Source organism: Columba livia, chromosome 14 (assembly GCF_036013475.1).
Source record: "Columba livia isolate bColLiv1 breed racing homer chromosome 14, bColLiv1.pat.W.v2, whole genome shotgun sequence".
In the NCBI taxonomy this organism is placed as follows: domain Eukaryota; kingdom Metazoa; phylum Chordata; class Aves; order Columbiformes; family Columbidae; genus Columba; species Columba livia.
The window spans coordinates 15,787,066-15,800,107 of NC_088615.1; the positions used below are offsets into that span (position 1 = coordinate 15,787,066).

The following is a 13,042-nucleotide window of genomic DNA, read 5'->3' on the forward strand; positions in this document are numbered from 1 at the left end:
AGAGAGGAATAAAGGGTTAATTCTCGCTGTTTCTCATCTACACTATTTCATAACATCCCTCTGGAAAGGCAGATCATATATTATGCCTTGATACAGCAATTACTATGCCCAGTCATATACACAACAAACTTAAATCATCTACATTTCAGAGGACTGAGCAGTGAGTGGTTTCTTAACAAAGTACCTACGTGCAAAAATGTAAGTCTCATTCATTTTGCCATATATTGATAGCAATCGTTGTTTTTCTCCCCTTCATTGATATAATAAATGCTTAGGTCAATGAAAAGAGCCATTTTCCCTTGAATCTCAGCAAAAATTTTTCTGCTACCATTTTCCTCTTTGAAGACAAAAGGCTTCTGCAGGTTGGTTGGTTGTTCACATGTACGTGAAAACTTAAAAAAACCCCAACCAAACAAAAAAAAATCCCAAACCTCAACTCACTACAAAATCAAAACCAACACCAACAAAACCAAAACCTCAGTGCTGCTACTATAGGCAGAATATTCTGTTTTCCTCTGGAGATATAACTTAATATTTACTAATGGTCTTCCATGTTACTTGTCACGTAAAAGACAAGTATAGCAGCAATCTTGAAGGGTCATTGAGCATGAAAATAGCTCCTGTGAGCAACTATCAGTCCATTAAGATTTCTAATGAAAACAAAAACAAAACAAAAGACAAAGAAACAGCAAAAAAAGCCACAAGAAACACAAAACCCAAAACCAAAAGCACGAACAAACAAAATCCAAACCAAAGCAAAATCAACAAAACAACAACAAAAATAGAACACCAGAAACAAACAACAAGAAACAATCACCTCTAGGAAAGTGTTATTTCCCAAGAGAACTTCTGACATTTGCAAATGCTTGTTTTCCCAGCAACTCATGAAGTCCCTGTGACTTTATTCATGCTCTCACTTTTGTCTTCAGGAATATAACCAGAGTTTGAATTCCTGGCCCCGTTTAACCATAAATACAACCCACTCTGTGTGGCTTTTGATAAACCACTCCAAGTGAGGTGCTGTACAGAGCACTTCTCTGGCCTGCTGCTTTCCCGAGGACAGGAGGTGATACATGGGTAATTCCTCAGGTTCTGGTAGCATTTCGACTGACTCTTAACAGACACTATGATGATGATCTTCCTCAGGAAATGTGATGTGATTTTTATAATTAAGCCATTTCTCCAGTTCACGCACAGGATCGCTTAGATCCCCACAGATGTTTTATCAGCAACATGCCACTCCAGACGATAAGGAATTATGTTGCTTTGGCAGTGATCTTAGTGTGTTAGTAATGGAATAGCTGCTTCCTGTTAGACACACCAAAACTGAAGGGGTTGAAGCCCTTTTTCCTACTTAAGGGAAACTACTAATATCTAAATAAGGTAATAAATAGGTAGTCCTTTTATAACTACACATACTCTGAAATAGAAGGTTTAGTCTAAGAGAGAATATTTTACTGAGTCCCTTTTAAGAAAAAAAAATACTATGAATTCATCACAGAACTAGGCAGGAGCTGTGTGAGCACTCCCTGCCTTGGGGAAACGGTAAAAACCAGCAGCGACAACAAAAATATCCAAGTAAAAATGACACAACTATCTAAATGCTACATTCTTCTGCTAAAAAGGTACAGAAAAAAGGAATAGCTGATGAAGCCTCAGATGACTGCTGTCAATAAGGGGTTACCTGCCAAGCAATCAGATCTTTGAGTCTATTCAGCTTTTCTTGATCCTCTGGATGGTCTCTGATATATTCTTCTGTAAAGAAAGCCTTAGACAAAAAGAATAATTCAGTCCATCATTTCAACAGGTACAGAAATCAGTGATTGCTCCATTGATTCCATCTGACATCCTTAATATTGGTCATTAAATAAGAGAGACATACAAACATGCTCCTTAACCAGATGCTGCTAGTGACACTTCCTTGTTGTATCAGTTGAGAACTGAGGTGATCTGATCATTTTTTTAAAAGGTATTCAGTCTTTATCCAATACTCTGAGTCTGAGACCCTTACTCTGAAACCCAATTTTTCTTTCTTTTATTAATCTTGCACTGAAACTGAAAAGGCGCACATTTGGAGTGTCATGATTTACATTGATAAATGATAATTTTATTCAAGTACTCTATTTACTAGCACTAGCCAGTGTTACACAATGTACTGTGGAGTAACCCCACATCCATTTTTATGCAAAATTTTAATAAGTAATGATTTAGAATTTCGATTTATATGAGGTTTTAAAATTCCTGTTTTCTCTCCTGCCCCCGCTTCACAAGGTGGTCTCAGGGACAACTTTACTACCATTCAGTTTCTTAAGACATTCTTTTTTACATCTATTGCTGGAACAGTTTTTATTTGGATTCCCATTTTTAACAACAAAACCTGCTATGCAGAATGGCTGCAGTCAATGAGAAAACCTGATAATGGTTTAATTGATGACCCACATCTAAATACCCCAGACCTACTGTAGGAGAAACTTGATTCGTTTACTCCAGACCGAATCTTATTTCACGACAAAAGGGGCATCTCGTCTCACATGTATATGAAAACCCCCGCAAGTGCAATTAATATTGAGCTTCAGTTACTCTAGTTTGCTGGTTTCTGCTTTCAAAGGCAGCTGTGACCAGGATATGAGGATCCCTTAATCAGTGGAGTCAGGGCTTTCATATTCCCAGCCCACATTCCACTGCCACTTTGAATAAAGGATGTAGGAGGATTATGAAATAATATATTAATATCTGAATATGTTCTTTGCATTGACTTAAAAGCTCTTACCTTCTCGTATTTAGCAAAGCCACCCATAACAGCTGGATCAACAATTCCATTTAGAAGCATAGAAAGTGGATTAATAGGAAGGTTCTCGTCACTCTGGTATTGGTTAATCATCATCAGAATTTTTTCATTCGTTGTGGACATAGTCTCAATAGCATTCTCTAAAGGACTAATTGTAGTCTATAAAGAAACAAAAGACTTCTCAGGTTTATAAAGAGATAAAAAGGTCTTTTTGTTTTTATAAAATTTCATGTATATGCACTATATTCTTATAGTTCAGCAAAAAACCACAGGTTTGTTCAGTTCTCTTAAGACTTGGACCTGAAGCTACAAGTCAGATGTAAGATATATTGAGAGACAACATAAGTAGTAGAGAGAGACAACATAAGTAATAATAGTTTGGTATGTATAAAAATAAGCAAACAACAACAGCCTTGCGTGATAAGTTTGCAAACTATTTTGTACGTAAGGATTCACATAGACAGGTTTTGCACGTTTTTATCCCATTAATACATACCTGTGACATGGAGACAACCTCAAACCACCGTAAAATTCCAGGAAGCTTGTATGCTGTAACAAATGATGTTCTCTCAATCCACATAGACTATTAAAAAAACACAGCAAGGAGAGAATGATACTTCAGGATTTCAACTTTAATCTTTTCTGCTTTCTGAAATGTCAGAGCAAAAAGAATGTAGATGGAAAACGCACACTTTTGCATAAAAGGACACTGTAAAATGAATTGAGCACAGCAATTTGCACAAATCATTTTTCTGATTTCAGATTAGGTCATCTTGAGGCACTAAGCCTGTACAAAGCAGAGAAAAAAGAAAATTACTCTTGAATCTTTCAGTATCTATTCCTATTTTTGCCCTTACAGATTGAGTGGCTGTGACTAAATGAGTTACTCTCACCTCTACCAGGTCATAATTTCTCTCTTCATTTTCTGCAATTAAAAGCAATAATAGCCCTATAACAATGTGGCAGCATTCTTACTCTTTTTTATTTCCTCCATTCTTTTTCCTCTTCAGTATAAGACTAGCTGACTAGCTGCTGGTATTCAAAAATACCACAGCTCATTTAACCTACTGTTCCTTATTTTACCAATATCAGCTCATCTAAACTGCCAGTACTGAGAAACATAATAACGAAGGCAATGAAGATGCACTCCAGCTATCCCAGTTTCCACCTGTCTGAAGTAAGCATGCATATTACCTATTGTCATCAGCAACTAAAATATTTATAATCTAATTTTTGTGGAGCCATTTCAAGGTGTATTCATAAATGGTTTCAAAACTCTTCAATTTGCAAAGGAAGCCAATGTGCATCATGAGTCTTGACAACATGGTACGGAGCTGGGATGTCAGGGCAGAGTTTGCATCTGAAGCATTTAATTTAACAGCAGGTAAGAAGCTCCTTACATCAGACTCTTGACACTACTGATCAGCACACACATAACTGAAATTGTACATTTTTGAAATAAATGGCTTTTCCTTTCAGTCTCCCAAGAGCACAGATTAAGCCATAAAGATTGGAAGGTATGGCTTTCATTACAGACTATAAAATATCAGATATCTGTAAAATTAAAATATATAAATTCACCACATTTTTATGCATGACACTGAAAAATAATTTATGATGTTGCAGATTTCCTAGAATATTTGAACAACGAAGTCTATTTCGCAGCATTACACCATTATGAATGGGAATTAAAATGTCATGGGTAGCACTGTAGTCTGTAAAGATTTCAGAGGACTGATGAAAGCAGACAACACACACCTCTCACTGCCAAGCTCGCAGCTGACACAAGTGTTATAAACTACCATTTGATATTTATTTACATGTCATCTTGTTCCATAATGAAAATCTGTACCAGAAAATGCTACTGCTTAACACAAATATGTTGAGCATACTTAACTACATAATGTTTACCCACAATTGAAACAGTGATATATCATTGAGTAGGAGTAGTGCTGAAATAAAGAAATCTTGTGGTTTGTTTTTTTTTGAACCAGATCCTAAAGTTAGGGTGTCTGTAATAAGTAATCTGAGACTAAGAAAGAATCTAGATTAAAATTCAGTCACACTACCTCCGTCACCCTGCCATTCATTTACTTACAGCAAATTCATTTTCAGGGTCAACCGATCCTTTTCTGACTGGTCTTGAATAGTGGAACAGTTGCACGTTGTTGGACTTATAAAAACTGAAAGATTTAACAAAAACTATTGTAAAATACGGAAATCAGAAAGGTATGGTTCTTGTTATCACAGTGAAATATTCAATTTTGAGTCAGGTGAGTTTTTAATTAAATCAAATTTACTGCTCAGAAAAATCACACTTGCTGAAAACTCAGGAGACAACTACTTTTTCTACAAATCGGAGTCAACAAACTCTATTTTACATATATTAAGCTTCGGCTTGTGACTGAGCCTAATTTCCAAGCATAAAAATTCCAGAATTTCCAGGTTAATATTAAAAACTACAGATAGAGGTCCGGAAAAGATCTTGACTTTCCTGTATTCTTGCTGTGGCACGCACACTGCTGTTCTGCTTTACAATGGCATCCAAAAGGAGTACATTTTGTTAAAAATAACGGACTGGACAGAGCGGATATATTCTTCTGGACTGAAACACACGCGCTTTTTCATCCATGGCACATGCCAAATCAGTTTAATAGCATCTAACAACTCTGCTCACAATGCAGAACAATAGTTATTGAATAAACTAAATATTTGAAGCCATTCATAATCATTCTTGTCATAGGTAAGAAAATACATATAAACACTTGTAGAAGGAGACATCAATATAAATAATCTATTGCAAATGCACGTTACGGTCTAGTCTACTTAGCTTAAAAAAAAAATCTCAATCAGTGTGAGCACATATTTTTCACTAAACTCATAACCACCGCACTTCTAGCACTGGCTAATTGGAAAGAGCAGAGATTGCACAGTTATGGCTAAGTACAGGGTGTTTCAAAAAGATGGACCCAATTTAATAAATTAACAGCCTGTTTCCTCAAATTGTTGGTACTAACAACAAATGCTCTTTGGTATTGGCAGATCAATGCCAACACACCGCTGAAATGCATGCTGCACCGCGGCCTGGGTTGGTTCATGGTTACAGAGATACAGTGATGTCAAATTGGGTCCATCTCTTTGAAATGCCCTGTATTTTGCTGTCCAAATGTGGAGAATGAATTTCAAGGCCTCTCTTGCATTAAAAGTGCAGGTGCCTCAGTTTACCTGGAGAAATTTTAACTTAAGATGCCTGTTTTAAACAGTTCTAATTAGGGAGATACAGTCATACCTTGTTCTTTCACCAGTCCCTGACAAGAATAGGGAGAAAATATGGCCTGCCTTAAGTGAAAGGTGCTTGTACTTTTTGATGTCCTTGAATTACAAATGAACAAACACTATTTTGAAATTACCCACTCAGGTTTCAGTGATAAGCAACAGTTTTACGGACCTTTTTTGCAATCATATAAATCATAGAATGGTTTGGGTTGGAAGGGACCTCAAAGATCATCTAGTTCCACCCCCCTGCCATAGGCTGGGACAGCCCCACCAGACCAGGTTGCTCCAAGCCCCGTCCAACCTGCCCTTCAACACTTCCAGGGATGGGGCATCCACAGCTTCTGTGAGCAGCCTGTGCCAGGGCCTCAGCACCCTCACAGTGAAGAATTCCTTCCTAATATCCAATCTAAAGCTACCCTCTTTCAGTTTAAAACCATTGCCCATCATCCTGTCACTAGGGGCCTCGTTAAAAAGTCTCTCTCCATCTTTCTTATAATCCTCCTTTACATATTGATGGATTTTGAGCCAAAAAATCTCCCAAGCCTGAAATCAGCCAATATTCCAGTAGGTACTGTAGGCAATTTTGGCACCATCTATTAGAACAGTCCATCACTTTTCATGTATGTAGCCAGAACACTTAATTAGGAGCATGTAGTACATTCATCCTGTTCTGCACTGAGTTAGGAGTTTGGAAATGTTACCAATCTGTTCTCAAAATACTTTGGACATTGGTTTTCTTCATTCCTTGACAAAATCTTGACTGTAGTATCAATGGAAACCATTCTGCCACCATGGGCTTTGCACTTGGCAAGAAGTCATAACAAGATTCTGTTGTACAAGACCCTTCAACCCAACAGTCTTCCTAGAGCTAGTCACCTCTAAGACCCCTCTCTCCATCACTTGTCTAAGAAGCTCTGGTGAAAATGCAGTAACTTGCTGCCACAGCATGGATTCTACCTCCCCACCTTATAACCATCCACTCTTCCTCAAGTGGTAGATGATCTTTAATGAAATTCCGGGGGAATACATAAGACAGTAAACTAAGACAATAAAAGCTATAGAATTCATTGGCAAATGACTGAGTTCACAAAATCGTGGTTGTCAATTTAGGAATATGGACTGACTTTCACTATATTATTTATTACAGAGATTCACTTACTTTATAATTTGATCAGGTACTGCCTTATTTTTGAATCTAGGTTGCTCCTCCAGGACTGGTTGCACTGTAAAACATTGGATATCTGAAATCGTGAAAGTTAAGGGCATGTTACTAACTACCAGCATGAAATACTGTAGGCTGTGGGGGAAAAAAATAATAAGGTTTAAAAATGACATTTCCTGATGAAAAATCTGCAGGGTTCAGGGTTTCATTTCTGGTGCTTTCTTGGCCAAAAAAAAAGGAAAAATCTGCCAGCAGTAACCAGTGAATATATATTAATATTAATTTTGAACTGTATATTTTTTTATTTACTGAGCTTGAGTATCTGTAGCTGAATTTATCACACTGAATCATTCATTCATTAAATTTTAAAGCCAAGCCAACTTACAAAAATATCAGCAACATCTGATAACAGTTTCACTATTCAGCTTTGAGTATGCATAATAACATGATCTTTAGCATTTCATCTTCGAAACTGGTAATTGAGCAGCCCTTTTAACTGAGACTTCCTTTGTCTATGGAAATGTTAGTTTTTAATCTGAATACTGTATTTGTAAGTAAATAGATCATATTCTTACATATTTCAGTATATTTGAAACATGTCCTCTGGTTAGATTCCGTAGCTTTTTGTTAAGTGCATAAGTAGTGAGTAGTTGCAAATAAACTTGAACAAATTCTACTTTAAGAAAGGACTGAAACACATCTCAAAAAAAGAAATAACTAGTTAAGACACAAGGACAGACTTATGAGATCTTGGCTCTCAGACTTAATGTACTATTTTAGAGAAGCCTGTAATACTCTTCAGCCCCAACAGTGGGAAAAGAAAGCAGCATTCCTTTTCTCCTTTAGCAGGTTCCTTCAGAATAATATATATATTATTATATATAATTTATATATATATATATAAGAATATAATTTAGCAGGTTCCTTCAGAATAAACCCAAGAGAGCACGTGAAGTGTTAAGATATTAACTTGAAAATTAATAAAGGAAAATCAACACATGAAAAAAAAATGTCTGATACAATGAGGTGATCTCACGTCTGCTCAGCCAGTAGTGATTTAAATCAGAACATGAAGAAAAATATAATGAGTGCAAGCAACTGTCAGAATACTTCCAAACAAGAATAATTTAGGGGCTTCTAAATGGTGGTTAACGATGTTTATGAGTTAATCTTCCCAGGAAAAACTCTGAGAGTGACATAAGGTGTATTTATGTTGCCAAGAAATACAGGTGATACTCACATGCAGTGCCAGTCAGAACAACGCTCAAGGAAGACAGGAAGACTCAACAGCTAGGAATGTGCGGTAACAGACAATTTGCCGCCTTAACCCTAGCCAAGGGACATCATTTAGTGGTGCACTTGGCAGTGTTAGGTTCATGGTTGGACTTGATCTTAAGAGACTTTTGCAGCCTAAATGATTCTATGAATCTGCGATGACTTAACAAGACACACTTGTTAGAATGGTGAGAAAACCAGGAATATGTTAGGAACAAGCCATAAAAGCCATGCAAGACAAATAAGTAAAACTGCAAACTGAGCTGCTACATTAATAAATTTCATCCTTTTTAGGAAATGATTGTTCCACATAGATAAATTCTTGCTAAAAACAAGGTTTCCCCAACCCGCCTCCACTTTGTGATCTCCCCCATGTTCCAGGATACATTGGCCAGGAGAGTTTTTCACGGCGTCCCCAGGTGCTGAGGTGGTGTTCATCTTCTCTGCACTGGGAAACTGGCTCAGCAGCTGTGCCTGGAAATCCTCTCTCCTCTCGTATTCCTTCCCGCGATAGATGAACACTTTGTTCTGCAAGGAATAAACAGCTGCTTTCTTTGGCTGTATGATGCTGAGGCAGAAGTTACAGATGCATGTTTATCAGTACAATAATACAAGGGACGCTCCAAATATTGGAATGAATGTTACTATTTTCTAAATATTAATTAACCATAAAGCAAGACACGTCTTTGACCAAGTGCTGGAATGCAGCACTGACTCCCCAGGGATGATACTTTATGCTGTTAGACTGAATGAAGATAAACTGGCATCATCACTGAGGATGTTCCTGCAGAGCAGAATAAAATCAGAATAGAAAATTCCTTTTCTTTTTGACTATCAGGTAAAAGGATTTGCTTTAAAATACATTCTGGGTCCAGGTTTTATGGCTTTCTAATACCAATATATGGGTTTCCTCTGCCTGCTCCTTCTCCTTGGTATTATGACATGTCCTCATTTACAATACAGTCTAACCCCAAATGTACTCATTTGCAGTTCAGTTTGCTTCATTTATCAGGAAACTTTTATAATACCAGAAAAGTTGTCCACATTTCCTTTGGTGTAATATTAGCATACCTTTTCCCTATTTTTTCCAACATTTTCAAGGCAAATTTGCCCTTAAAACATGGAAAGAGAGGTCTTTCATTGTCTTTCAAGTGTGAGGAAAGCTGCCATATTCACTGCAGTATCTAAGAAAAGTTTTTGTTTTTCTACAAAATAACATCAAATACTGAAGTTGGTTTTAGAAGCACATGAAAATAGATGAGAAAAATAAGAATTAAAAACAGGTTTACCCTTAGAAATGTGGGGAATCCTTGGCCATAGTACCCAACAGCAAAATAATCCGGTTTAGGTCTCAGAATTTTCATGATGTTTTCATAGAATTTTGCTTGTTGAATCTGAAAGCAAAACCAACCGCAATTACTTGTTTGGGGCTTTTTCCCATTTACTTTTTGACCTGTCCAGTAGTAGCACACTAAAGTACTACAGCTATCGGTGAATATGCAAGAGCTATCCATTATCAGTGGTAAGCTAGAGCAGCAACGGTTAGCATGCACATGACACTGCTGTGGTTCATTAAATATTGTTGACACTTATATGCAAATATAATACACAGCTAAATGTGTATGGCTTCAACTTCAATTATATGGCCTCAGAATCAGGCTTATCCTTAATGTACTGGCATAAAAAATAAAAAGGAAACACCGAAGTCATACTTGGTACTTGAAACACTTAACGAACAGCATTACTGAAAAACTCCCTGCCTCAAATATATGGATCCATACCTCAGAAACTTAAGTGGTATTGGCAAAAAATATTGTTTCTATATTTTTGTTGATGATAAAAGCAAAACTGATGGTGAGGAAAACAAGCTTCCCTAATACACAAGAACACCACATTTTGATTCCCATGGTTTCTTTGTTCAAGATCATGCAAGTGTGGAATATTGAGGGTAGAAAAAAAGAAGGTAAGGTATGCGGGGGATTTAGAGTAATTCAATTTTAATAAAAACAAATAATTAAACATTTCATCTCCTTTTAAATTTTTCCTTCTGGCCTTTGAACCTAGTTCTAATTACTTGCGATGTATTACTTCCCAGTCCCTGATTAGGACAGAATTCTTTAGGTTTGTCAAGATTCCAGTTCCTAAAACTTAAAGAAAAAAATGAAGGGGAAAAAATGCATCCAGGTACTTTTTCTACCCTAAAGCAGTACAAAGGCCTCAAAACCTGTTATATTTCTTTTATACATGGCCTTTAAATTGTGCTAAGTGAGAATATGTTTATGCCATCTCTAGAAGTTTCAAAATATCTCAACAAGCAGATGTCTGTGCAACTTTAACAAGCAGTTCTTTATGAATCTCTACCACTGGATTGTTACAATAAAAAATAGCAACTCTTGACAAATGAATTAAAAATGAATTGTAGACAATGAGCTCATAAGTAGCCCTATTGTTTGATAGCTCAAAAGTATCAATTTCTGTGACTGAAATAATTTGAAGACCTCTATATAATCTTACCAGGTTTTGACTTAGTAGTTCATAGTCAAAAACTTCTTTTTCATATTGCTCTGCAAGTTCTTTACATAGAGATATGGCTTCTTCCCACATCTGCAATGCAAACACATATCCCCAAAGTAAATCCAGTACCAACAAATAAGTTTTTTAATGCATCACTGCTTAACTACAGTTTTATTGATTATGCTAACTTTAAATTCCAGTCATATATTAACTGCACATTTGGAATGGAAGACTCAAGGCAATCATAAACTTTAGGAAAACAGATTAATGTAAAAAATAAAAGTGTTTTATGGTTCATTATAGGAAGGAATAAGTAAAACTACTTTATGTTTACAATAAGATAATAAAAAAATCACCTAGCCTTGCAGATAGATTAAAAGAGTGAATCACTAAGGTGCATAACATCCAGAATATACCCCAAGCACAAGAGCAGTGTATGAAGGGACTGCCACTTGTCTCTCTTGAAAACACACACATACACTTCATCTCATAAGAAATTCTGCAGCATACATAGTCACAGGTAACCTTGTGTGTGACAGCTCTCCTAGTCAGCAGAAAAAAAGCACAAGGCTTAGACTTAAATTGCCCCTTGCCCAGAGTAGCAGCTTGTTCCTTTCCACACAACTTGATAGCTACCTCTGCAAATGACTGTGAGGAATTACAGAACTGCATTGGAAAGACAAGGACAGTTTTTCCCATCTGCTATAGGCACTTCATGTATGCAGCACAAAAGTGGTCTTAAAGCAGATAGAAACTCCCTCTCTTGAGGATATTTCTCAAATTCTGTCAGTCTTCTCATCTATTCAAAATAAAGGAAACAAAGGGGGTTTTGTGAGCAGGATTTTCTACAGCTGTGAGGACACTGGAGGTCACACACGTTATGACCACTTGTACCCGGTGCCATGGACTCCCCAGGCTGGGTAGGTCTGAACATGATGTGTTCAGCTGCTGCAAACCAGCTCTGGTCTGTCTGGGGAGAATCCAAATGACACAAGTCAGAAGGACTTGAATATTACGATAAAGTGGGTGGGGGCTGCCACACTGCAGTTCCTTCGGATGCCAACAAAAAGCGCTGAGAATTATAAATAGCACTGCATTTTCCTGCACAGTGCTGAAGCACCAAGAACTTTCTGTCCTCTGAATTACAGACGGGACTTTGGTGAGGGAGTTACACCTTTATTTTGCAAGAGGCAGTAATGAATTGCCTCCCCTCTTCATCCCTTTGGCTGCAGCTAACGACATAATGACTTAAAGGCCTTATTGGGTCATAAGATTCGTCACCCAGCACTGCAGAATCTTTCCCTGCTTTCTAGTCTTTTGCTTTATTTCCAAAAATCTCAGCTCTGTCATTCTATTGACAGGCAATTTTATTAACAGATTTTTTTAAAGCTGAGCTAAACCCAGGTACTGAACATTGAACTACTACATTTGGAGTTTGGGATCCAATTTTCAGACTTCTCTGAAACAAATATGTCCATTTTGATTTTTTTTGGGCGGGGCAGGGGGAGAGATAATGACCAAATGGCTTAAAATGCAATCTGTATAGGCCATATTTTTTTCCTACTAAAGGAAGGTACATTCAATGATTTTTACTATTTTATTACTGCTTGACAGAGAAGTTTGTGACCAGTATAAACATTAGCCCTCTTTATCTGCGAATATGGTTATTGCAAAAATATGCTCACACAGAACAGATATACTCTTTGAATAAGCCTTCAGGACACAATTTTTACTTGACCCACATTTCAAAGAGGATTTCCTACACAAACTTCTTATACAGATCTTATTCATTAAATACTGCTAAACAAAGTAACAGTAAAAAGAGCTGTGGCAGGGGGAAGAACTCTACAGACCTACCTTTCCTTTATCAAAGTATTCTATGATCTTCTCATACAAATTCTCTTTCAAGTGTCGATAGGTCTGTGAACACTGGAACTCTGTTGACATGACCTGAGGTGCACACTGTTCATCTGACCACTGAGAACAAAACCACGTAAAAAACCCAGATGAAAAAGCGATTTTGGCTA

General features: G+C 37.0%; 1 protein-coding gene across 1 annotated transcript in view; it reads right to left on the bottom strand.

Moving 5' to 3' along the window:
* DOCK2 (dedicator of cytokinesis 2) overlaps positions 1–13,042 on the bottom strand; it is a 170,603-nt gene that overhangs the window by 10,763 nt on the left and 146,798 nt on the right. The window contains exons 38-46 of the mRNA XM_065030122.1: positions 12,873–12,992; positions 11,016–11,105; positions 9,791–9,895; positions 8,888–9,029; positions 7,224–7,305; positions 4,887–4,971; positions 3,285–3,371; positions 2,771–2,947; positions 1,685–1,768 (exon numbers count right to left, since the gene is read on the bottom strand). Of these exons, the coding sequence (XP_064886194.1) occupies positions 1,685–1,768; positions 2,771–2,947; positions 3,285–3,371; positions 4,887–4,971; positions 7,224–7,305; positions 8,888–9,029; positions 9,791–9,895; positions 11,016–11,105; positions 12,873–12,992 (972 nt within the window). The remainder of the gene's footprint in view (positions 1–1,684; positions 1,769–2,770; positions 2,948–3,284; positions 3,372–4,886; positions 4,972–7,223; positions 7,306–8,887; positions 9,030–9,790; positions 9,896–11,015; positions 11,106–12,872; positions 12,993–13,042) is intronic.